This window comes from Staurois parvus, unplaced genomic scaffold (assembly GCF_062004578.1).
Source record: "Staurois parvus isolate SC_StPar_1 unplaced genomic scaffold, SC_StPar_1.0 ptg000536l, whole genome shotgun sequence".
NCBI lineage: Eukaryota > Metazoa > Chordata > Amphibia > Anura > Ranidae > Staurois > Staurois parvus.
The window spans coordinates 106,354-133,442 of NW_028318332.1; the positions used below are offsets into that span (position 1 = coordinate 106,354).

At 38.3% G+C, this 27,089-nt stretch overlaps 1 protein-coding gene across 1 annotated transcript in view; it reads right to left on the bottom strand.

Annotated features, from left to right (window-relative positions):
• LOC149451491 (protein unc-13 homolog C-like) overlaps positions 1–27,089 on the bottom strand; it is a gene marked incomplete at its 3' end in the record, with an annotated part of 532,349 nt that overhangs the window by 99,755 nt on the left and 405,505 nt on the right. The window contains exon 17 of the mRNA XM_089690607.1: positions 22,994–23,122. Within this exon, the coding sequence (XP_089546733.1) occupies positions 22,994–23,122 (129 nt within the window). The remainder of the gene's footprint in view (positions 1–22,993; positions 23,123–27,089) is intronic.

Consider the following 27,089-nt stretch of genomic DNA (forward strand, 5'->3'; position numbering starts at 1 on the left):
GTTGTTATAGAGAACAGAGGGGTTGATTTACTAAAAGTGGAGCATGCAAACTCCGGTTTAGCCCTGCACAGAAACCAATCAGGTTTCAGGGTTTTTGTCAAAGCACAAATAAACAAGCTGGAAGTCAGAAGATGATTGGCTACCATGCACAGCTGTGCCAGATTCTGAGTGCTCCAGTTTTAGTAAATCAACCCCATAGATCCTTCTATGTAGTAAGCAGTCTGGAAAGGACTTGGTGAAATAAACATTTTTTTTCTTTAGAACAGAAAAAGGTAGTATTTTGCTACAACGTTTGTTTAAATTCTTCCAATGTACATTAATCAACCCAAGGAGATTGTTTTTTTACCACTTTAAGAAAAGGAAATGACCTTCACTTTATTTTATCAGCAACTACGTATCGGTTAAGACTTTCGCAAGTCCTAGTCAAGTGTACAAGGATAAACAGATGCTTCACTAACCTTAGCTTCTGATCAGCTTTAGGGTGTGTTATCTCAGTTAAAAAAGTGAATACATCCTTACCAAGTGTGACTATATCAGTAAATTGATGCCAGTACCTGACCAGCAGCAGTTATTCACCCTAATGTACGTATACATGTATTGTAAGGTATTGGCTTGCAGAGTTGTGCACTGTATCTTTGTTACATGTTTCTCACCTACACATGATGAACTTGGGCATCCTCTAAACTCATCTTTAGCTGAATTTAGAACGTGTGCTCTTTTTTACTCCATTGAGCTGCGAGTCAGGTCATTTCTGACCTGCAGGTCAGGTCATTTCTGACCTGCAGCTCACATAAACAGAGGTGTGCTGTAGGGTGGGAATGACCCACCCACAATTCTGCAAAAGGCGGGCCATTTCAGGTTTGTCCAGAGAGTTGCTAGTTTGGAGGATGCCCAAGCTCATCCCCAATAATGACGGACTCTAGTATTTGTATCTGTTATGGATAAAATAAACTTTTTTTTCCCCCATAACCGAATACATTTTGATCTGAGTCCTGTAGTCCAGAGGCTTTATAGAGTTTTCAATGAGATCAAGTCTCCAGTCTACATCTTAAATTCTTTAAGTAGTGCTTGTACTTCTTTTTAAAGGTATGGCGGTACTCTCATTAATTGGAGTACCTACCTTACAGCATAAAACATGTAATCGACTATCATTAAATAAGGACACTTGCATGGAAATATATTATTTAGCCACAACAGACCACACTTTGCAATAATATTAGCACATAGGGTACCTGCTTTTCAGTATAACATTTTTCCCCAGGTCGGAGCATTCTGTATACAGTAAATGAGTATTTGATCAGATTGTGCCACACTTACAACTGCAGTCCAGCTAGCATAAATAGTTCGAACAGACTTCAGAACCTCAGAACATATTTCTGGCCATGTAAGTGAATGGGACAGGTGACATCAGTGGTTGGTAAAGACACAACAGGCACAAGCACCTGCCGCTTCCTTAGCAACCATCGACAACAGAAAGTTGTCACATTCACCCATGCAGAATGCCCTAAATGTTCAGTGTTCAGTCAAACGATTAAACAGCCAGTGTTTTGTCCAAATGTACATTCAAACTAATCATCTCTACTTACATACATATGGTAAAGCACTGGCTGGCAGGATTGTGGATGGTGCATACGTATCACCTTGGTTTCTCATCTACAAGTGGTGAGCCTGTACTCTCGTGAGTCCTCTCATTCATTCCTGAATCCCTGTGCACAAGATTCATGGATGATATATAATGGGGGCAAAAGCACAGATAGAAAAAGAAAGTGCAGAACAACTTCTAAATGGGTGCCTACTTTGGCCTGCATTTCAAATTTACATAGTAAGCTTCTGAATAAATGTTTATTGATGGATTACTAAGCCCTGTTTTAGTTTTCACAGCAAGGTTGTGGATTTTAATGATGGAGGTGGGTTTAATTCAACTTTAATTCTACATTTAATTCTACATCTGTGATACATATACTGTGGTATATATAGTTCTATACACAAATCGTCATACTGTATAAGAAAGCAAAGTTAAATGATCAATAGCCACAAATCACCATAATTTTTCCAAACACTCTAAACTGATGAATACTGAAGTATAAAGTTGTAACAAAGACTGCACATACCTGCTTTCTTTTAATAAAGTTTTAGTAAGTGCCATTGCACTGCTTCCAAAAAGTGAGAGCAACTGGACTAAAGGTTTCTCAGTGTAATAAAAAACAATTTTATATACCGTACAGATACAGGTAATTAACAATACCTAATTCAGCAGTCCCTCATCCAACCAACCAAAATTATTAAAACCTAACTCTAGCATATTTCTGCCCCCTGAGTGTGATGAAATAATTGTATATGCTGCTATTAATACAAAGCATGTGTGGCTTATTTTGTATACATTCTACAGGTTGTGATGTAGTGCATTTCTTCAGTTGCTTAAAAAAAACCACCAGTTAATTTTCAGTTTCCATGCTTTTGCTTGAAGTATAGGTAATTAAGAATACTTAATTCAGCACTTATGCAGATCATAGATTATGCAATTTACTTTCCTTCTACCATGGGTAAAAGGAAAGAAAATTGCTAGATTTGACCATCAACACAGCCAATGCTGATGGGGGAATCCCTCCCGCAGCGCTATTGTGTTCTGCTGGCAGAACACAATGATTGGTATTGCCAGCTATAGCCAACTAATCATTGGGGAAAAGCCTCCCAGGTTTGTATTACACAATTTGATTTGTTTGTGGGAACTGTATTGTGCTGGAGATCACTGCTCTGTGTTGACAAGTGATGCTGCAGACCACACACAGTGCCTGTCGAACTCTCAGCAGACCCGATCCTTTATAAGCTGAATTGTAACCTTAAGGCTGCATTCACACTTGAACATTTTGTAGCTCAAACTTAAAAAATCAATTGATCTCTATGGTGCCTGTTCACACCTATTCACGTTAAAAGGCACCATAGAGAACAACTGATTTTTTTTTAAGGTTGAGCTTTTTTGGAGCTTCAAGCTACAAAATACTCAAGCGTGAATGCAGCCTTAGTGAGAAAGAAGGGTTGTTCTTCAAAACATGTTATTGGCGCCCTCTTTCCACCAGCATGTAAAGGTCACCATGAGGCATTAGGTAGCGACACAGAATGCTGTATATTGGCGGTCTTTTTGGCAGCTGTCAGAATGGGTCCCTGTGATGCCAGCCAGGGAATCTGAAGCTGCTGTCCCTGCAAACAGTCTTGCTTTGTATCCATTTTGCTTATTCCTACCCCCCATGCTGATTTTAAAGAATGTTAACTGTAAGTGTGCTATTTTTTTCTTTTAACCCCTTAATGCCAGCGCCTCCCAACCCTTTAGGGTGTTTCTGATGCCAGGAAGTGGGGTGGGGTTTATGATCATGTGACTGCAGTGATTGCCTGTCACAGCAGTAACATGATCAGAAAGCTTCCAAATGCAAGTATCGATTGGGAGCTTTCCATTAGGTGCCGCTAACCGTGCCAAGAGATTTTGGTACGCATATATGCAGCCTTTTGGCATCAAGGTCCACCTTCCGAGAAGCCGCATATATGCAACAGATTAATACATGTATATTGTCATGCTAATGAAGATCCCATGCTCCTGTTTTCTTGCTGTTTGAGCTGCCTTGGATCATCCTTCTGGAAGCTGCAGAATCCTCTCATTAGATGCCCCTTGATCATCCTTCTGATCGGATTCAATTTTATTGATGTTACTGACATTGGACAGTGAAAGCTGGGACTGCACCTTGCTGGTTTGTGAATTTACTTTCACTTTTTGTTTTTGTGTACAACCAGGGTGCCCATACATGGATCGAATTTCGACTCTACTGAACCAGCCAAATTCAGATCTACTGTATGTGTGGCTGGCTTAGGTCCCTTAACCAACCAACTAGCCCAAATTTGTTTTTTAAAACACAACTCTAAACAAATTTTGGCCCCCAACAGGAGTCATCAGAAAAGGAAGTAATGGGAAAACTTTTAAAGAAAGAATGGGGCCAGGCTACAACCTCTGTGGGGTTATAATTACAGTCTCATCTCCCTGTCCAGGAAACCTCATTGGACTCTCAGTCTCTCCAGTGGAGTCACAAGCATCTATAAAAGCCTGTCAGTAGTTCTAACTTTTTCCATTCTATTCAAAACAACAGAAAGAATAAAGTTTTGGCTGCAGGTTGGATTTAAAGTGTCACTAAAGGCAAAACTCTTTTTTTTTTTTTTAATTCTGTACAGAGTGGAGAAGGATTAGAACCATTATCAGGGAAAGTAAAAGAAAATCCCAAATTTTGGGTTGACACTAGAACAGTAATAGAAGAGAAATCTTCCAATGGGGATACTAGTTCTGGTAACACTGGTGACACCCCAGTATTCCATCACTTTGGAGGGATTTTCTCCTATTTCTTGTTTTGGCTATGTGATATCAAGTGAAGGGAAATCTCCCCATAGAGACACAGATAGGGAAAAAAAACCTGACAGGGGTTATAACCCTCCCTCACTCTATCAAAAAAAAAAAAAAGGTTTTGCCTTTAGTGACACCTTAAAAAAATAACATTCCTTAGTATTCCCTTCTGAAATTAAAGTGTATGAGTAATGCGATCAACTGATTTCTAAAAAAACAATAAAAAAGATTTGTTTTGTCATTTAGATTTACTCACGAAACACAGTTCTTTTGTTGTGATTAAAACTGTTGTAATTTGCTGTACTAATTTATTAATTTGTCATTTAAGCTGGAAAGAGCTCGCTACCCTGGGAGATTTCAAACAAAAATTAAAAACAGAAATCCGGGAATTCCCAAAACTCCTAAACTAAACAAGCATTTAACCCGTGCAGTGCAGGGGAGCCGGAATGGTAGATTTTGTCTAATTTGTGGAGGTCAGCTTTAAAAATAGGTTACATATGGATTCTGTAAAATTAATAAACCAGGAAATATTAGTTTTTACTATAGCCACATAATATAAAGATAATCACTGAAAAAAGTATAACTCTTTAAATAAAAGCAGAATTAACTCTATGCTATAGCCACTTTAAGATCGCAATATACGTCAGTCCTTCAAGTGGTTAAACCAGGATGATGCCTGCAGCTACAAGCATCATCACAGTATTGTTTTTTTTTTTCTCTGTGGATCATCAGTCATTCTGTAAAAGCCATCCTAGCGGCGAATTAGCCTCTGCATTGCTTTTACAGGCAGTGGGAGGGGTTGCCCCCGCAGCCTGCCAGTGCCCACCAGGCTCTCTGTCCCACCAAAGACCCAAAAACACAGCCGGTGGTTCCGTCAGTTATAGAGCTTTTCAAGAACCGGAAGGTCCCCGATCAGCTCTTTGGTAAAACCGGAGGAAACCAAAAGCAGCTATTACTTGGTTACTTCTGGTTTTGCTGGATGTAAACAGTGCCATTTTTAAATTGGGAGAGCATCTGATCACACCGATCTTGGTATGATCACATGCTTTTAAGGGCAGAGGAGACATATGGGCTCTAATAGACCCCATCTCTCTCCATAAAGAATAGCTGTCACTGCCTATTGCTGTCACAAGGGATGTTAAAAATATGAAAGAAACAATGTAAAAATGAAAAAAAAAAAAAATGTTTGAAAGCACCGCAGCCCCCCATGCTTGCGTGAAAATATAAACACACGCATTGGTCCCGCAGGCACCACACATGTGAGGTATTGCTGCGATCATCAGAGCATAAGCAATAATTCTACCACCAGACTCCTAGCGTAATCTGTAAAGGCTTTTAAAGCTTCGCCTATGGAGATAAAAACCTTAGCTTGGTGCCATTCCATGAACATGCACAATTTTAAAGATTGATGTCAGGAATTTATTTACTCAGCGTAACACCATCTTTTATATTTTACCAAAAAAGTTGGTATTATGTTGTTTTTATGTGCATTCAAATTCATTAAAGTGTACTTTTTCCAAAAAAGTTGCATTAAAAAAAACACTGTGCAAATACCATGGGCCATACAAGTTATTATTCCACTGGATACTTCTAGATAAGGCCCTATGGTGTAGTTGTGTAGAAATGTACTGATTTAGTTTTGAATGGAAATTTACTGAATGACACTGGGACACCTGTATGTCAGAAGTTCAGTTTTATTGCAAATTGCTGCTTCATTGCAATTTTTCTGTTTTCATTGTTTATTAAAGCAGCATTAAACTCAAAACCAAAAAGGTAATATATTGCAGCTCACCAATCTTTAGGTTGTGGTGACTGCATCAGTTTTCTTAGGCTTCTTTCCCTCTGTTTTCATATGGTAATCTGGCCAGTAACACACACCCTGTATTACATCACCCCCACTCTGGATGAATGAGCATTGTCAGTATGAGAGATAGATGAACTAGCAAATTTAAATTGTATTAAGCCACACTCCAGCTAGCACTTTATAAGCAGTTTCAACAGTCTGTTTCCTTTTTGGATAAAGGTTTTACATATATACATAAAAGCTGATCATTGTAAGCACCTCTGCCGGTGTTAAATGGTTTGTCTCATCTTTGTAACTGATGTATTTGCTGGAGGGCTTGTTCTTTTGAAAAAAAAAAAAACAGATTTTACTGGCCAGATAATCTGATGAAAATAGAAGAAAGAAAAATTAAATAAAATTAACGCAGCCACCATCTAATAAATGGTAACCTGCAATATAATAAACATTTGAGTTTAATACTTTCATGTTTAAAGCACTTATCATTCAGCAACAACCACATCCTGTATATCTACAACTTATATATAGGGCACTGTAAGTTTGTATATTGTCCTATTTATCACTTTCCACCCAGCCTTCTTTCCTATTGCTTGTTAAAGCATTCTCTTCTTCTCCATTTCTCCACAGTAGTGATGAGGAAATAATTTCAGAAAATGGTCAATAGCATAAAAGTTTATTAAAACTTCATAAAATGTTATCCCTAGCACCAATCTATTTCATTTGAATGAATTCATTTAGATGCCCTTATTTTTTGTTTTATTTATAGAAATACATAAGTGGATAAAATAGTATTTTGACTTTCTGTAAAATCCTGTTCCTGGAGTGCATTACAAGACACAAGATAAGCATTCAGATATATCGGGTTATGCTGCTGTATTTAGAAGATTGGACACTGGCAAATCAAAGTTGTAAGGACAGCCTGGTATAACCCCTGCAGCTCTCAGCACGACTCACTTTTGTTCCGAGTAATAGTGGGAGTGGATCAAGGGAACTGACCCTTCTCTATAATGTACTTTAAGAAAAGGATTTTATGGTTCATAAAAAATCCTATTCTCTTAACCACACCTTAGGACATAGGATGAGGATTCAGGTACGTAAAGTAGTCTAGCTGAGGGATGGGTAACAAAGCAAACAAAATGCCACCTGTTTGCATTGTATACGGGAATTAGGTTTGTGCCCTATTTAATGAAGTCCCTTAAAGCCACACCTTATTTCTCATCTGAATATGACTATGTCCAGGTTTGCCACAGTGAACTATTTGCATCTCTGCTACTCTCTTCAGTGTGTGGAAGGGTGCCCCAGGTCTTCCGGAATATAACAATCCCCCCTGTTAATTTATAAACATAGCAGTGCAACCCACTTATCTACATGAACTGATTACATCGGCAACTAACATAATATACAGTAAAGTAGAACAATTGTCTAAAGGGCATATACCTAGCCGTTGTTAGTCTGTAAAGGAAACAAACAGCAACTCTTCTTTTCATTTATCTGCACAAATAATCTACATGGTTAGCAATGTTAGCTGCTTAAACTACACATGCTGTTGACCTACATAACCCTAAAAAAAAAAAAAAACATAACCATGGAGATAAACTAGAGCGGATTATTTCAATAACTACACACATTACAGAGTATATGAACATGTAATTTAAAATTAAAGACCAATACTAAATCATGTATTTATAGGACATAAGACTCCAGAATGGCATGTATTTATTAAATAAAACAGTTTGGATGTAAGACTGAAAAGACTGAACGTTGATGCACATTTAATAATATGGAACTAGAGACAAAACATTTTTCCTTGATTGAGGAAGGCTTAGTACCTCAAGTTTTTTTTTTGTTGTCTGTGTCTCGTTGGGAAGATTCACTTTCCATGTGAAGGGAAAGTGAAAAGTATTCCAGAGCTGACTGTCACCCATCCAAGAGAATAGCAATCTCCCAATATGAACACTTGTTCCGGTGACAACTGTCAGTGAGAAAATACTTCTCTCATCCTATTGTTTCTCTAGGACAAGAAGCAAGTTGAACTCTTCCTCATTCGGTTCATATACAACAATAAAAAACATACTTTCTAACTCTTTGCTAGGCTATCCAAAACTAGAATAAAATGCTTTGGCTTGAGTTTCACTTCATACAGCATAATGTAAAGTACAAAAATTCTTAAAAATCCAGTGCAACCTGAAATCACTAAAAATGTAACCTATTAACTATTGATTGTTTCTGTGCATTACATTCACCAGTCCCAAAGAAATGCAATTTAGGAGCTGCACTGTATCTATTATAGGTTGTCAGTGGAGAATTAATTTTTTTTATATGACATTCTATTAGTGGTGTTTTAACATGTAGAACAAATACTTTTCAAAACCATATTTAGCATGGTGAGTTTTAACTTTATGAGTCAACAAGAGCACTTATTATTATTATACAGTATTTATAAAGCGCCAATAGTTCACTCAGCGCTGTAAGATAAATATGGGAGGAGAGACCTAGAGGAGAGACCTATTGAAATGCTACTGCGGTTTTGTTTACAGTACAGTTATATGTGGTACAAAAGTAAGTCAAGATAACTAGCCTTGGGGGGAAAATAAGGGGGGAGGATTGGGGTAACCCTGCAATTACTATCCAGGTGGTCTAATCCCCTACCCACAACACACAACATATGCCAACAAACCCGCCTATACATCTTAGGTGCATTGGATCAATATGAAGTAACCCATTTAGTTCATGTTATACCGTGAAGGAAATAAGTATTAGATCCCCTGCTGATTTTGAATGTTTGCCCACTCACAAAGAAATGATCAGTTTAAAAATCGAATGGTAGGTGTATTGTAACACAGACAAAATATCTACAAAAATTTCAAAAGAAATCCATGTCTAACAAATTATGCACTGATTTGCATGTTCATGAGGGAAATAAGCATTTGATCCCCTTCACAAAACATGACTTAGTACTTGGTGGTAAATCCCTTGTTGGCAATCACAGAGGTCCCTCAGGAGGGATTTTGGCCCACTCCTCTTGGCAGATCCTCTCCAAGTCATTAAGGTTTGGTGGCTGACATCTGGCAACTCGAACTTTCAGCTCCCTCCACAGATTTTCAATCGGATTAAGGTCTGGAGACTGGCTAGGCCACTCCAGAATCTTAATATGCTTCTTTTTGAGCCACTCCTTTGTTGCCTTCACTATGTGTTTTGGGTCATTGTCATGCTGGAACACCCATCCATGACCAATTTTCAATGCCCTGGCTGAGGGAAGAAGGTTCTCACCCAAGATTTGAGGGCACATTGCCCCATCCAATGGTCCCGTTGATTCGGTGGAGTTGTCCTGTCCCCTTAGCAGAAAAACACCCCCAAAGCAGAATGTTTCCATGACCATGTTTGACAGTTGGGATGGTGTTCTTGGGGTTATATAGGCAGCATTCCTCCTCTTCCTCCAAACATGGCGAGTTGAGTTGATGTCAAAGAGCTCGATTTTGGTCTCATCTGATCACAACAGTCAACCAGTCCTCCTATGCATCATTCAGATGTTCAGTGGCAAACTTCAGACAGGCCTGGACATGTGCTTTCTTGAGCAGGGGGACCTTGCGGGCACTGCAGGATTTCAATCCTTGTCGGTGTAGTGTGTTACCAATTGTTTTCTTGTTGACTGTGGTCCCGGCTGCCTGGAGATCATTGACAAGATCCTTGCGCGTAGTTCTGGAATGATTCCTCACTGTTCTCATGATCATTGACACTCCACGAGGTGAGATCTTGCATGGTGCACCAGACCTAGGGAGACTGATGGTTGTTTTGTGTTTCTTCCATTTGCGAATGATTGCACCAACTGTTGTCACCTTCTCACCAAGCTGCTTGGCAATAGTTTGGTAGCCCAGTCAAGCCTTGTGTAGGTCTACAATCTTGTCCCTGACATCCTTGGACAGCTATTTGGTCTTTACCATGGTGGAGAGTTTGGAATCTGATTGTTTGATTGCTCCTGTGAACAGGTGTCTTTTATACAGGTAACAAAATAAGATTCACAGCACTCCCTTTAAGAGACTGCTTTTAATCTCGGCTTGTTACCTGTATGAAAGACACCTGGTAGCCAGAAACCCTGCTGAATGATAGGGGATCAAATACTTATTTCCCTCATGCAAAACAGTGCATAATTTGTTAGACATGCATTTCTTTTGAATTTTTTGTTGCTATTCTGTCTCTCAGTGTTACAATACACCTACCATTCAATTTTTAGACTGATCATTTCTTTGTGAGTGGGCAAACATTCAAAATCAGAATGGGATCAAATACTTATTTCCTTCACTGTAGTGTTGAGATTTAAAATCCAGAGAGATCTTGATTTCCTAGATTTCATCAAACAATGACTACTCAGTGAATTTATACAGTGAGAGTGCTTGAATAATGGATTTAGTATATTCCAGTTTAGTAAGAGGCTTTGGTCATCACCATTTAAAGAATGTTTCCCTCCCTACATAAAATAAAATACTTTTTTTGGAGAGGAGAGGGTCGGTCATTGATAGAGGGAATTGCAATAACTGTGTAACCTGTTCCTATAAAATCCTGCCTAAGCCTGCATTGCTGAGAAAAGTGCTTGTAGAATCTCTGTACTTGTTTGACACCTCTGACATTGACATGTAATTGCTGGATTTGATCCAAACTTTTATCTAAAAGAGTTTGTCCTTAGTCTACCCAGTCTTCCACAGTTAGATATGATATATTAGTCTGCCGCTAGTTGAGACAATGTTGTCTTTTATGTCTTTGTAACTAAGCGGGGAAACAATGAGGATAAAGGTCTGACCAATAAACAGTATGCACTACCAATAATAATCATATCTAATGTTAGATAGTTATTAGGGAGTTGCATTTGGGATGAGTCCATCATTCCCTAATGCATGTTTTGGGTTACTTAGCTTTCAAAGACATGCCTGACAGCCCCATATCTGCCATCTAAACCAGCCTTTCTCAACCTTTTCAATGCAGAGGGACCCTTGACATAACTTTCAGTTCTCAGGAAACCCCTGCTAAAAATGACTTTATCTACAATTCATGATACATCAGTGTGATAGTCAGAGGTAAGAAAACATTTGTGGTCATTGGGAAGAATTGCCCCCTTACAGATAGCTAAAAAGATCAATGGTGTCAGTGGGAAATTACCTGAGAGGCAAAAATTGCTCAAGGAACTCCTGGCATTCTCTGGAGGAACACTAGGGTTCCACAAAACACTGGTTGAGAAATCCTGATCTAGACAATTCAGTAATAGGTCATCCCAAATTTCTATTATTTGCCCAAGGAAGCACTCTGACTGCCTACCAAATGTCTCTGATTTTCAACCAGGCATTCATTTTGTGTAGCTGCTTTGAATGACGATATACAGTAAAAGAGTTATGACAGAAGGCTGATAATGCTGGTAATGCAGCCAAATCTGCCTGCAGTTGGACAAGTAAAACACAGATTCAATTAAATTAAGTGGGCTTTGTAACTTTTAGCACACATGCATAAGTGGAATTCGATGTTCATTGACTGTTTTTACTTGTTCACAGGTAGAGAAGAAGGTCACCAATACCAAGTCAATTTAGTCTGTTGGTGTCTGAAAAATTAAGTGCAGGCTTTGACTAGATCTTGTCCACACCTCTCAGCAAAAGACTATTGTTTTATTGTTCTGGAAAGCATTCACAGAAAAGAACTGCCTGGGAACCTCCCTGCCCTGACTCATTTCACCCTAGAATAGGCCAATTCATAGAAATCAGTCTCTATGATTAAGTCCACTCCAGGGTGAAATGTTCCCAAGAGGGGAGTATCCAAGGTGTGGTTCCTCATGTTTTCCAAAACAAAGTTTTATTGAAGTGTTGAGCTCATTTGTGTGTGGCCATTCTTTTGTTGTAATGTATTTTTTGCTTGTTACCTGCAATTGCTCCTCAAAGTATGACTCCAGCCTATGGCCCCTTTCACACGGTTGTTCTGTATGTCCATTTTTCATCTGTTTACGGATGAAAAACTGACACCCATGTATTTCTATGGGATGTAAATGGATGGATTTTTTTGAGCTAAAGAAGACCCTATTTTTTCCATTAAGAAATGGAATGGATGAAAAACGGATGTAAATGAAAAAAAACTATGTAAATGGACAAAAATGGATGTGAATGGATGAAAATGGGTGTAAACGGATGTAAATGGACAAAAATTGGATGAAAAAAAAGATGTGAACTGATGAAAAACTGGCGTGAATAGATGAAAAACCGGCATGAACAGATGAAAAACTGATGTGAACGCATTCATTTTTTTCTGGAATGAACGTGACTGAACTGATGAAAAAAGCAGAATGCCTATGTGAAAGGGGCCTAAGAATATGGCTGTAACATTTCTAAAAGAAAAAAAAAAAATCTACCCATAGAGTCATACAATCAAATTTGTTTCCTTAACACGTGTAGAGTGTTACTATTAAGATGAAAAAGGAGGTTTGAATTGCCCACAGTTTATTATTTAGAGCAGAGCGGAATCTTCTATTGTAAACTGTTTATATTGACATTTTGTGCCCGGAGAAACAGCAAAAGAAGCCGTAATTCACTGAACCCTAATTAAAGTGTTCTCGCATTGATGAAGAGTAGTAATTTATACCCTGCAACTAGTTCAGAATAAACAGTCTTTCTTGTATCCATTATTACTGGAGATATACTCTTACAGTGTGGTTTATTTTTTAATGTACCTGCAAAAGGAGCTAGATTCTGCTAAAGTCATGGAATCAACTGATTTTTTTTTTGTAGCTGTGAGGCACACATGGGTTTGTAACCATCAAAAGGCAAGTCCATTGTCAATGTGTTATATGGTACCTAAGGGTTTTATGAATAAAAAAACAGTTGAAAGAACAGCTGCAGGCACGAAGAGAAATGTCAAATGCAGTAAACACTACAAGTGTGCTAATGACACCAAGGTTTGTGTAGACTAGTATATATAAATTCCAAGAATGTAGATTGGTGTCATGCAATAAGGTGCTCTGCAACTCCCCTCTTTTTGCTAGAGGCACTATGAGCCTACAATCAGAACACTTAGGCCTGCACACTAGCATGGAGCAACCATTTGTTTTCTCATAAAACCAGATTATCAGAAACAAGATGGTTTTAGGCAGTGGGGAGGCCTGGTACACTAAACATGCCACGTTGAGCAGGTATACTGTGTCAATGTGTGTTAATTGTGTCTACGGCCTGGAGCCTACCTATAAGGCTAGAAGGATATGTAGCACACACTTTTATAGTGTGGTCTTTACAGCCCCAAACTATTTATATATCTAGCAGCATTGTAAAGTATGCATTTTCAACTGTTTATTTAGTTTTCTTCAAGACCCATCTCATATACATTCTATATAGAAAATTCACATTTATTCACACATCACCATACTATTTAGAGGTATTCATGCATTACGTTATGATCAGGAATATATGAATGTGCTTCAACCTGGTATAAATATCTAAAATCTGATTTTCAATGTCTTATTCAAAACTAATTATCGGTAACCCCAGGGATGCTATATGCAGAACCAATTTCATTTTCTAATTTATATTTCAGGTGTTAGAGAAAAGGTCCACTGTTATACACTGGCTTTGATTAACCCACTATTACACATGCCATTACATGCCTCATCATAATTCATTGTGCTCTAGAACCAGTTTTATGGGCAGCTCTTAGGAATAGGTTCAAAGGATTTTATTGTTTTAATTAACATGTTCCTGGATTAATGAATCGTAACCAGATGCAGGCAATGACATTTGAGGGGTTATCTGAAGGAATAACAAAATATCCAAATTATTACATGCTTACGAAGGTGGTTTTCCAGTACAACTCGTTTGAATGTGTTTTTTTTTCCAAAGAGCTATTTGCTATTGAATGAAACAGATATTTACACATTTTGTAGAAATTTTGCTTTGTAGCTGTTTGAAAGAATTATGTCCTGGTCAAAATAACACAAACAGAACACCAAGCCATATACACCTACACGAACTTCAGAAGGTCAAAGAGGGACACATTTTAATAATATGTATATTTTTTGCAATATGAGCAATCACAATCATACAGCAAGCTATAATATACTAACTGATGACTGACTTGAAATTACTAAGAGCGACGCATTGGGGTTGATTTACTAAAACTGGAGAGTGCAAAATCTGGGGCAGCTGTGCATGGTATCCAATTAGTTTTTAACTTCAGCTTTGACAAAATAACCTGAAAGCTGATTGGTTTCTATGCAGAGCTGCACCAGATTTTGCATGCTCCAGTTTTAGTAAATAAACCTCATGATGTTTCCACCACACTTGGGACAAAAATGCTGCCTCATACACTGGATGAATTTTCCCACTGTGACTTTGTATCCTATTTCCTTGAGGTCACAACTATTGCAGGGTTATTGTTAAGAATTTTCAAATATTCAAAATTAATTGTTAGTTTTTCTATGAGAATATTATGAATGCATGCACAGATTTTATCAACCTTAAAATCTGTAACAACCAAAATTTAATAGCCTACCTGTGCTAAAACACACATCAAACTGAAAATGTATTATTAGCAGGCATTTGGTGCCTATAGAGAGTAATTACAATCTCTAATAAGCCTTTGTTGCACCCTAAGAGTGCTGGCAGTCCTTTCCGCAATGCAAGACAGGAAAACTCAACTAATTACCAGGACTCTTGTATTGCACTGTGGGATATACAGTTTTTCTTGTAAACCCAAAAGACACTTGGAAACATTCAGGGGTTCCAGGGCAGTCAAGGCACTTTGAAGAATGTCTCCGTGCTCTGCAGAGGGTGCCAACTGACTATATATAAGGTTAGCTTCTGTTATGTGCTTTGTAAACACAGATTTAATTTAGTCAAGGGACATATCCTATCTCTTTTACATAACTCTACTTTATTTAATCAACATTTTTTTGTTAGAAGATCAGTTTTCACAATGTCTGTGCCTGTGCATATCAGACCTTGTTATTTTTCACTGCTTTGATCCATTAAGAGAAATGCATTCTGCTTGCCACCAGCTTCTGAGCCTTGGTTCACATTTGTGTGGTGTGGCATATCACATGTGATTTGCACAGGAACCGCACCACATTCCTGTGCAAATCACATGCGAATTCTGTGCGGTGCGCTTTGAGTCATACATTTTGTATGGCTCTATTTGCACCGTATCCACACCAAAAAGTGCAGGACGCTTTTTTTAATCCGCACTAGAATCGCATTGCATAGGTATTCATACCTATGTGATCCGATTCTGCACATCACACCGCATTTTGCAGACCAATTTTGAGGTGTTGTTAATTTAACATACCCACCCACATCGGTTCGCGTGAACAGGGTGCGATTGTGATGCGGTGCAGAATTTGCACAGAAACTGCTGCGAATTCTGCACCACATCAGTGTGAACCCAGGCTGATTTGAGCTTTGTATGATATTAACATTATTTGAAAGGAGCTGCACGCACTGGGTTCTTTTCACTGTGTAAAGGGTATAAAATGTGAATCAAACCAATCATAAAATTAAGTATACATCAAACTGAAACTTGTTTTCAATAATGCTGGATGAAACAGGGAAGAATTAGAACCTCTGTGAGAGATTTTTCATCAATTCTTGCTATGTCTCTGACACAGGAATTAAAGTGGAACTAAACCCATCCATTTAACTGGTTTCTGAAAAAGTTACTTCTAAGTCAAGATGTGAAGGACAACTGTCACAGTTGTTTGTGCCTTCACCTGAACTGTCAAACCATCAAATGACTGGTGTTATAACTGATCACATGGCAACTGCAGATCAAACAGAAGCTAAGAGGGCAGCTTTCTTGGCTGTGGAGAATAGGAGAGTTTAGATCCACTTCAAGGTGCATTCATACTTGCAAATGCACTGTGCCTGCGATTATATGCAAGAACCCCAGCAGGGGCCCTGGGATCAGCTGGGAGAGGCCACCCAACTGAAAGAAATGGTAATCACTCAGGCAGCGAGTGACTGGCCCAGGACACAGACTGTTTTCAATGGAGAGGCCTCTTGCAACTATCGCAGGAACCCCAGCTGCGGTTCTCACATATAATCACGGGCACACTTTGGAATGCACCCTTATAGGAAAGCAAGGACAGAGAGGAATAAAAACCCTATAGAGATTTTTACTTTTCCCAACTATTTAAATGTCATGAAAGGTCCTGTGTTAAACATACCTGACTGCTGCACCAAATTGCTGGAGACAGCAACAGAGTATTAAAACCTGCCTATACCATTTAAATATTTTATTTACTCAGATCGTACTAAAAAAAGAAATAAGATGAAAATGTCAGAAGGAGTGAATTCTAGTTCTGCCTATAGAAATTCTTAATAAATGGATTTGACTCCTACCAACTAAATATGTGCTGTAAAACTCAAACCTTCAATTTCCTACCATTGTGTAACATTGACAGGGTTGTTTCACAAAAATATAAAGAGGAGCTTTCAGAATACCCAATATCTGGTACTTGCACAATGAAAACATTAAGCATCAAGATTTATTAGTGAAGATGCAGTCAGTAAGAATTGCTCAACGCAAAGACTGATGAGAATGTACAATTGAATGTAGCTCATCATGCATAATATATGCATAGCCCTTCACTATGCATAGATGAACACTAAGTCACCATCTACAGCAAGCATTGGGAAGTACTTCAAAAAGTGTCAATGAATCGACCTGGGAAAGAGCACAATGTCACTGGCCATTAATTCAAAGCTAAGGCATTACCCATAATCTTCATGACCTTATTTCATTGTCTATAGTCATACATTTACACGTAAGTCATTTAAACAGGCAACATATACCCCCTTTATTCTCTGACACTGACAATTTGTTCAATTAGCATATTTTAATGAACTTCACAATCTGTGGTTTTTATATCAATATTATGTCTGGAGAACTAAGCGGTGTTGACATGCTCCAGTTCATTTATTAGTTCCCTAGCAACAAGCAATGCTTTCTTATAGGTACCGTTTATTTTACCATTGTTCCTTTTATAGTCTTGGAAATAAGGAATAGAATGATTTCTGGGATGCAAGCTTTAATATTGTATAGCTTGCTTCACACACTAGTCATTATAAATGGAAGATGATCCGATTTAATTTAGCGAAGAAGTCATTCCATTTATGTGTATGATTTTGATATATTAGCACTGTGGACTGAGAACTCTGCATACATTGCTAATGCAAAATTGCTGGGGACTTTGTGTCCCAGCAAAGTGTCTGAAAAACTTTTGATAGACTATCAAAGAGGATTCTTCAACATACAGCGGGGCTCTCATAATAGGTGTTTTATATGGTGACATTTGAATACTAGCAACTGCGTATATTGCTGAAAGTATTCAAAGAAACAACGATTATTCAGTGAGGATAAGGATCATGCAGAGAGAGCAGCATCCGTTCACAAATCAACTTTGTTGAGATGACCACAGTTGGCAAACCTGCATGGTTTTGATGGGTTGCTGTACGTATTATCGTAACTTTCTGTTTTTCTTGTTCAAATATTTTATTGATTTTTAAACAGGGAGGAAAAGAAGGAAAAGAAGGGACAATGGGGATATACATTTCTTAGGCAGAAAATTGCAAAAGTAGGCATCAATGATAACAGAGTCTTAACAAAAAAGGGGAGAGGAGGGGGACGGTGGTTTTGACAAAAAAAGAAACAGTGTTAGGGGATAGAAGATGAGAGAAGCCATTAACTTAGATACATACAAAATTTTGATAAATAGATAGGCACGCTCCCCAGTGTAGCATAGGGGAAGCATAACATGCTGTGTAGAGTGTAGAGTTATACAGAATGGTCAGGGGGAGAAAATAAAAAAAAGAAAAAGAAAAAAGGGGGGGGGGAGTGTGTTGGGAAGGTCAGAGGGAGAGCGGGGAGGGGTAAGAAGGGGTAGCTGACTCCACAGTTAGCAGCAGTAAATGGAGGAGTATATGAGAATGATAGGGAGTGGTACCAGAGTAGCATGGAATATTCATTACAGGTTGAGAAGTGAGTCATCAAAGTTTGGCGGGAGGAAGTGCTCTACCCAGGGGTTCCAAACATTCTTGAATTTAGGGATGGTATCTAGAATTGTGGCTTCCACTTTGGCGTGAATCATAGCTTGGGTAACTTTATTTTTAACTACTGCAATGCATAGTGAGGGAGATTTCCAAGATTTAGCTATGACGTGCTTGCCTGCCGTAGTAACTTGAAGGATAAGTTTGAATTGTGAGTTTGTGCTGCCAGGGGGGCGTAGGTTGAGCAGCGCAGTGGACAGGTTTGGTTGGAGTGTTTTTGTGCCAAGTTTAGATAGTATACTAAAGACGTCTGCCCAGAAGACTTGGGCGATTGGGCAGCCCCACCATATGTGGAAATGTGTACCCAGGTCTACACAGCCTCTAAAGCAAGCGGAGGGGTAATCAGGGGTATACTTTGCAATTCTTGCTGGGACCAGGTACCAACGACTCAGGACTTTGTAGTTGGTTTCTAGGACTACAATATTTTGCGATGACGATAGTGGGGGTGAGCTCTTGAAATAACACTGTGACAGTTGATTGGACGTCAATAACCGACTCTGGAAGGCCACGGATTCACACATTTGAGCACCTAGCCCGATTCTCAAAGTCCTCTTGGCGCGTTTGCAGTGTCGCATTTTCATCATGCAAAAGGTCAAGGTCATCTGCATGTGTCTGAAATGAGGCGTCAAGGTCATCCACTCTCTGTTCCAGGTCAGCAGTGTATTGCCCTAGTCTCTGGACAGCTTGTCTGTAATGCGGCCTGAGGTCTGCTTCAGGGCTTTGTGCAGCATTTTTTCAAAACACATGAGAAGGTCAGGAGTAGTAAGATCAGGGGTTGAAGCATTTATGGGGGTCTCTGAATCAACATCAGACTCACCCTCAGATGTGTAGGGATGGCTTGGCTGCTCTGTCTGCAGGGCTGCATATTTCTGTGATGCTTGCTTGCTGCCAGGAGAGGGTGCGGTGGCCATCTTGGAGGAGGCTCATGCCAGGGCCTCCTTAATGGGCTTATTGGGCGGCAGAGCTTGGTGCCGGGACGTTCCCCTGACCATGCTGGCGTGTTGCAGGGGGTTGCTACGGCAACCGGAGCTGTTTATATGACAGCACGGGCTGGGATCGGAGGTCGGGTGGCTGTCTTCCCTGCGGTGTGGTGGAGCCTCAGGGAGACATGTCCGTCCCGCTGGCCGCCTATGCGCACACCCAAACAACTTTCTGTTTTTCTAACAAAAAGCAGTTCTGTATAATTGAGATCCTTTGCCAAAGTCTGCTGGGAAACCAACATTGGGGTGATCTCCTCGTTCCCTCACAGTTCTCACTGGATCCTCTTGCATCCTCTACGTCACTGCTGGACACAATGGGGAGATTTACCAAAACTGGAGAGTGCAAAATCTGGTGCAAAACCAATCAGCTTCCAGGTTCAATTGTTAAACCTTAACTGAACAAGCTGAAATTAGAAGCTGCACAGCTTTACCAGATTCTGAATGCTCCAGTTTTATTAAATCTCTCCCAATACCTTAAGGTGCATTTGAAATGTTCATTGGGGTACCATTCAAAATGAACGGAACTGCAATGCACTACAAACACAAATCCTGCATCCCATGCATTGCATTAAAGTGCCATAAAACACATTTTACCATGATTTACTGCAACAAGCCTTATGTATTTTTTATTCAGTTCAGCACATAGTCCAAAATTGTTTTGTGTTGTGCCATTGAATCCACCTTCTTCCACTAATCTAGACAGACTCCTTGGGGTTGATTTAGTAAAACTGGAAAGTGCAAAATATGGTGCACTTCTGCATAGAAAACAATCAGCTTACAGTTATTTTTTTGTTTTGTTTTTGGCAAGGCTTAACTGAACAAGCTGAAATCAGAAGCTGATTGGCTACCATGCACAGCTGCTCCAGATTTTGCACTCTCCAGGTTTAGTAAATTAACCTCTATGGGAATCCCCAGTGAATTAAATGGGCATCTGACCAACAGGCTGCAATGGTGTGAAACTTCCAGTCTGCTCTGTTAGCAGTTGAGCTAGGTAATACTTATTGAAATCTTTGGTTGCAACTGCAGCTACATGACATGTATGGTGCTTGATGATTGGCTCAGGGCTATCACATGAGGGTAAGGAGTCATTGAGCATTGAGTAATGCCTAGTACACACAATGAGAAATTTGTGTAATTAGTATAGTGCTTGTATGAAAAAAAAGTCAAGTGACCAAGACCGTTCATGCTCGAAAATGAAAGAATACATTACAATACATATCACTTCCAAAGTTGTATTCTGTTTACTGTGAATTTATGTAACTTTAGTAACCTATTCATTTTCGATATGAGACAAAAAAAAAAAAATAGGACCAGATCGTCCAATATTCGCCATGTATGTACTATCCATAAGCCTTGACTAGAAATCCAATTTGAGCTAACACAGAACTATCCTTCCGCACCCCCTGTGGCAAAACTGAGAGGTGGGGGCAAAATGAAAGTAATTATATGGTGCTAGTGAAGGAAGCCCTAAATCAAAGCTGTTGATTTGCTCATTTGGGCATAGCACAGGTTCACTACAAAAATATGTTTTATTTAAGGGAAATATGAACATTTGCATAATAATATAATATGATCTTCTATAAAGCCAGCAGATGAAGCTGTAATCTCCTTTTCACATAATTAGCATGACTATTTTCAGCTGCACTGAATGAAACTTGCTGTTTACAGAACTCAAACAAGCCATAACAGCAGTAATCAAACAACAAAGTCCTAGATTTCAAGCAGACAAAGGGAGCTGTAAAGCAATCTGATCTACTTTGCTGATAACTCACAGTGCTCTTAAGCTGGCCTTAGATGGATAATAATTCATGTGGTTCAGCAGGAACGGACCAAATTTCAATCCATCTATGGGCATGCTGCTTGTAATGAAGTCAATCTAGTGATCAATTTCAGTACAACCAGCCTGTCAGGTTTTTTTTCCTTTTGACCACTGCTGGCAGCTAAAGCAGCCAGCAGTAGTCATTGTATCCTGCCGATGGGGAAGGCTCCCTGCTGAGAGAAGCAGTTGATCCAGCAGTGAGGGACAGAAAGACCAATCTAGGTAAGTACAGTGTGGAAAGGTTTTAAAGAAGGTTTTAAAGAATGACTAAGCACCTATTTGGCCAACTAATAGGCAACATCTGACATGCTAGTTTCTACTTTGACATTTGATGTGGATGATTTCACCTATTCAGGTAGATACAGAAGAAGGCATGCTTAGTTGTGATTTTCATTCCTAACACTGACCTGGCTCAATAATGATGCTGCAATGCTTTCCATGAAAAATATTACTTTAGTATGGTGTGTTAGTAGTGTATAAACAAAATTTTCAAGCTAGTTGTACCAGTTTGTACTGAAATGTAATCTTTAACCTGTTCATATATCACATTTTGTGCTGTAAAGGTAACTACATTAAGGCCGGAGGCTCTGGTTCCCTATAGAAGTTCCCACCAGGTAGAAGTTGAAAACAGTGAAACTGTTTATTATGATACAGTTCCTATATAAGAAAATTAATGGAGTAATCACTTACATCATGTATGCTATTGTGCACTTTACATTTTCGTGTGTTAGCTCCAGCTGGTATATAGTTGTAACAGACTTTGGGGTAGATTTACTAAAGCTGGTGCACTCAGAATTTGGTGCAGCTGTACATAGCAGCCAATCAGCTTCTAACTTCAGCTTGTTCAATTAGGCTTTGACAATAAAACCTGAAAGCTAATTGGTTTCTATGCAGAGTTTCTCCAGATTTTGCACTCTTCAGTTTTAGTAAATAACACCCTATGTTATCCTTAACGAATAAATGACCTATAATAAACTGTTGAATATACATGAGAAAAAAATTCTACCAACAATTGACACCTATATGTCATTAATGGGTTATACAGCACAATTGTGGCATGATAGTATATAATGTATTTCTACAAATAGTTATATCTACAGCTCACTGATCACATTGACCTAGTGCAAGCTGAACATTGGAAAATTATTTCAGGCATCCCCTGAGATCTCAGACTTTATTCAAAAGTTCCTCCAGGGTATAAGGGTTGAGAGAGGCTTGTTTAGAGACTTATAAACCTAAATAAATAAAATTGATCCAAAACCATTATAGTTTGTCTTTAAGCAATTTTGTTCTGCTTTTTATCACTATATGTTCAGATTGGCACAGTTTACTCTACTACACATACAATATGAGTCAATTTGCTGATAATATTTCTATGGATGCTGACCTTTCACATCTCTGTTAGATATTACATTTGGCAAAAAATTACTAGTGGCACCAAGTCATGTGAGTGCTCTTCAGTCATTCAGGATCTGTCCATTTTTTACACACCATGTACAACAGGCTTTCTTTCTGGGATGGCTGCATCCAGGTACAGTTCACAAGTTTTTGGGCTCCAAGACATTTTTTTTTTTTACACAGTTTACAGATGCATTTTATCTGTTCTTGAGATAACTATGAATATTATAGTAAAAAAAAAATGAATCTGCTTCCAAAAACTAATTTTTTATGTATTGCACCAGCTTAGAATTACTGAGGTTGCATAAGCATTTGCGCAACTATGGACCTGGTTCTGAAATGTGGAGTAAATATGAGGCAGCTGCTGTAAAGCTTTGATAAATTTCTGGATGTGCATTTTCCCACAATTGTGGCACATTCATTATTACAGCACCTACAAATTTGCTTTCATAAATCAGCGCCTATATGTATAACTAACTATATAATCCACAACAAAGCAAACGTTACCATACATTTCTTTTTCCAGCAGATACACCAGTGCTTAAATCTTACCTGGTCCAAAAGCTGCGAGTAAAGCTCATGGCAGTTAACAAAAATATACTTGTAGGTGGAATCTAAACAAGCTCGCACACAGTCCTTCACCACAGTGCTAGCTCTTGGAGGACTCTGAAGTTCAAGAACCTAGAAAAAGAAAAAAATCAACATAAAGGCTTTGCATTCAAATGCTTCTATTGTGGTATAGCACAATCATCCCATATAGCTGAATTGTTACACCCACACAACAAAAGTATGAGCAGTAACGTGCTGATTCATTTTATTATTTTGATGTAAAATATTCATCCTACAACATATTTCTATTCAATTCGAAGGTAAGGCTACACTCACTCGGCCTACATGAAGGTTAACATTAAAATGCATTTAATTGAAAAAAAAATTGCAAACTTCTCACAAGACAAATACCTCTGTAGTGGTTGATTATTGTAGGTAAAATTACTTCACTGCCTCATATATCTTTTAAAAACAATGGTTGCAAGATTTTGTCTCTCTAAAGGCCACAGCAGTGAGAAAAAAATGAGAAATTCTGGTAGGCAATTCTCACCAATGGGCTCCCCAAGAATTTAAAGACCACTGTATGTGATTGACTTTGAGTGCAGATGCCCTCTAAATGTTGAGTTAAGTCCCTTATTTGCTATATACATCCACTATTAAAATGCTTGCTCAATTTTTGGAGGAAAAAGGTATGACTTTTACTTTAGTGTAAAAATATGGTAAACAAATTAACAAGCAACCAAGCACAATTAATTACTCAACAAAAGTAACTCTAACTACCATTTACATTCAGAGGTAGACTAGTATATTACAGAAGAACTCCAGGCAAACTTTTTTTTTTTAAATCTGATGTGTAAAAAAAGAGGTAACTCTCATAAGCTTGTGGGTGGGTGCAACCTGGTACAGTGACAGAAAACACTCAAGAGTCCAGGTGCAGAGTAACAGGAATATATTGCAAATAAATGTTGCCAATACAACAAGTCCACAGGAAAATCAACCTAACCAGGGCATTCACAGGGTATAAGATCGATGTATCAGGGCAGTAGATCTCAGGTGTGCTGAGAGCGTCTATCTTTAGGAGCGGAATGAGGCCTGGCAGGTCCATACCCAAGTCGGAGGCTTCCAGGAAGGATGGCGTGTCCCTGCACTTTTCCTACTCTCCCGGCACCTTTTCCTGATGCTAAATACTGCCCCTAACAGACAGGAGACCTGTCCCTACTACAGCCACACGCAAAATGCGCTTGAAGCCCAGGAGTCAGGATCTTGGATAGACTCTCTGATCTAAGATGATCACCAAAATCACATGAGGCACCAGGATCTAATCAAACTGCTGCCCGTGACCCAGGAAATCATAGAGGAGCTAGGTTCCTCTTGACTTCCTCTACTTCTGCAGTGTCGCTGCAGTTGTGTGCCACCTGCAGTGGAGAAAACAGATTGCACCTGCCTACAAACTGTATGCCACTTAAAGGATTTGTCATCTCTTTAATATGTAAACTTTCATTCAGGCCAAATAGTATAGATCTCACTATACTTCCAACATGCTGTGGCTGTGAGGACTGAGGCTCTCATACACAGAAATTGCAGTGTTGTTTTTTTTCCCATTCCTAGAATACCTTTTATTTTGTGAATGGCTCACATAATTCAAATGGATCCTCTTATTTTCTTTTTGGCAACAGCCAACATGTTTTGCAGCTGTTGATTAGTCTTTTCACTGTTTCAGTTCAGGTATTTTTGATTTAGATGTCCTGCAATGTTTAGATGTAGCTTGTTTCATATTACACCACATCATTTCAATAAAGCAGAGACCGGGGCTCTGATTTGGCCTTTATACAATATGGTCTTCATCTGTTTGAATCATTTTGATTTGTTATGGGTTTTTGGGCATGTTGTGTTCATGTTTCAGGTGACATGCAAGTTCCCTGACAATCTGCTGTAGAATTTCATGACACAGCTCAGAATTTATAGATCCTTCAAAGGTTGCAAGCCATCCAGGCCCTAAGGCTGCAAAGCAATCAAACAAAATGATGCTCCCTCCATCATGCTTTACAGATGGAATGAGGTTTTTCTGTTGATGCCCAGTGTTTTGATGTCTCCAAGAATTTCAGCATTTGTAACATCTGTCTATAGAATATTGTTCTAGTAATGCTGCTGTCGGTAGAAAACTTGAGAGTGAACATTTTCTTTCTCTTTTGGAGAACAATGGCACTCTTTGTAGTAACTTACAATAATCTTGTTAAGTGATTTTTTCCAATGTTCACTAGCCAATTCTTGTTATGGAGTGCAAGAGAGGCTTGCTTATTCTTAGCTTTGACTAATTTTTTTTTCCTTTATAAAGAACTGTGTTCACTGTGTCCTTGCAAGGATCTTTGTAGGGTGCTCAATCAGGGGCAATGGTGCTGACATTTCTTCCACTACTTTGCCAATTATCCGCTGGACGTTTGACAATTGAGAAATCTTTAGGAGTCACTTTAAAAACATCTAAATGAGGCTGAGCTTAAACAACCTTTTCTGAGGTCACCTAGCGTCACTGAAACAATCAGACCATAATACTCATGCAACATTTTGTTCTGAAGAGCAGAATAATTTTTGTAATAAAGCTATGGCAATACCAAATTGTGTGTGTGTTGTCTGTTATAATTATAGCTACTTTGGATGTCTTTGTTAACCTTCCCACAATTAATGTCATATCATTATTCTTAAACTTATATCATTAAATATTAGATAGCCAAACTGTTTCTTTTTTTTAAAGTCTGTTTTTATGCCAAATATCAAAAGTATTCTTGGTTCTTATGCAATAACAAATGCAGTCATTGTCTTCTACCTATCGAATATAATTTAATATAAAACAAGCTGAAACCAGATTAATTAAAACTTAAGACTTACATTTTTTAAGCACTAAAGAACAAAACCCTCAAACAATTTCACATCACCACAACTATTTAGGGGTATATCTATAAAGCAATGAATATAAAATGTGATGTGTATATATATATATATAAATAAAACTACATAGTTACAAAGTTATTCTGCTTGAAAAATACCATCTAGTTCAACCAATTGAAAAATTAAAAACACACAAATTGAAGGCAAAAAAAGCAAACAAACAATAAAGCATTATCCAATTTGCTCCAGTATGGGGAAATGTATTTCCGATTCCCCAGGAAGCAATCAGATATTCACAAGATCAACTTCCCCTGGTGATAATACCTATAAATATATGTATCAAGTTATATTTTGTGCATTGAGGTAAGAATCCAAGCTTTTTTTAAAGCAATCTACTGAGCTGGCCAGAACCAGCTCTTGAGGGAGTCTGTTCTACATTTTCACAGCTCTTACTGTGAAGAAGCCTTTCCGTATGTAGAAATTAAATCTTTTTTCCTCCAGATGTACTGTTTATTATGAATTATTCCATATATATAAATGTAGTAAAACATTTTATAAAAAGGTTGCCTTTTTGCCAAGAAAAAGCTTCAGAGATGCAATTTAAATATTAAGTGAAAGGAAGATATAATGTATATATTTTAAAAGACTTCTTTTTATCTAAAAATATGAAAGTCAATGCAAATGTTACAATGACACATCTAGCACAGCCATGCACTCACATGTACAACTGTTGGGGGTACATATCTTTTAAAAGCAACAAAACTCCTGGCACACTCTGCAGAGATACAATACTTTTACAAAAAGTGTTTTTCCGAAATTAATAAGATTAGCTTACTGGAGAAACTTTAGAGGAACAGGAAAATGAAAAAATATGCAGTAAGAAACATCTTGAAGTAAATGCTTCAGCTTTACCATTTGAAAACATTTGAGGTTATTTTCTGTATATCATTTGGTGAACACCAAATTTATGTTCTGTTTTCTTAGTATTTTGTCTTGAATTCAATTCAATTGAAATACATAGTTTATGAAAAAACTAAATTTATCTTGACTTTAAATGGCTCATTCTTGGAACTGATTTGCTAAACATAGATTGTTCACCTAGTAAAGTGAATATTCAATTTACAAAGATGATATTCACTGAGCTGACAACACAATGCTTTACAGTACAAGCAGTTAGAGAGGTTAGGGTTTAAGAATGTATGAAAATACTTTAAAA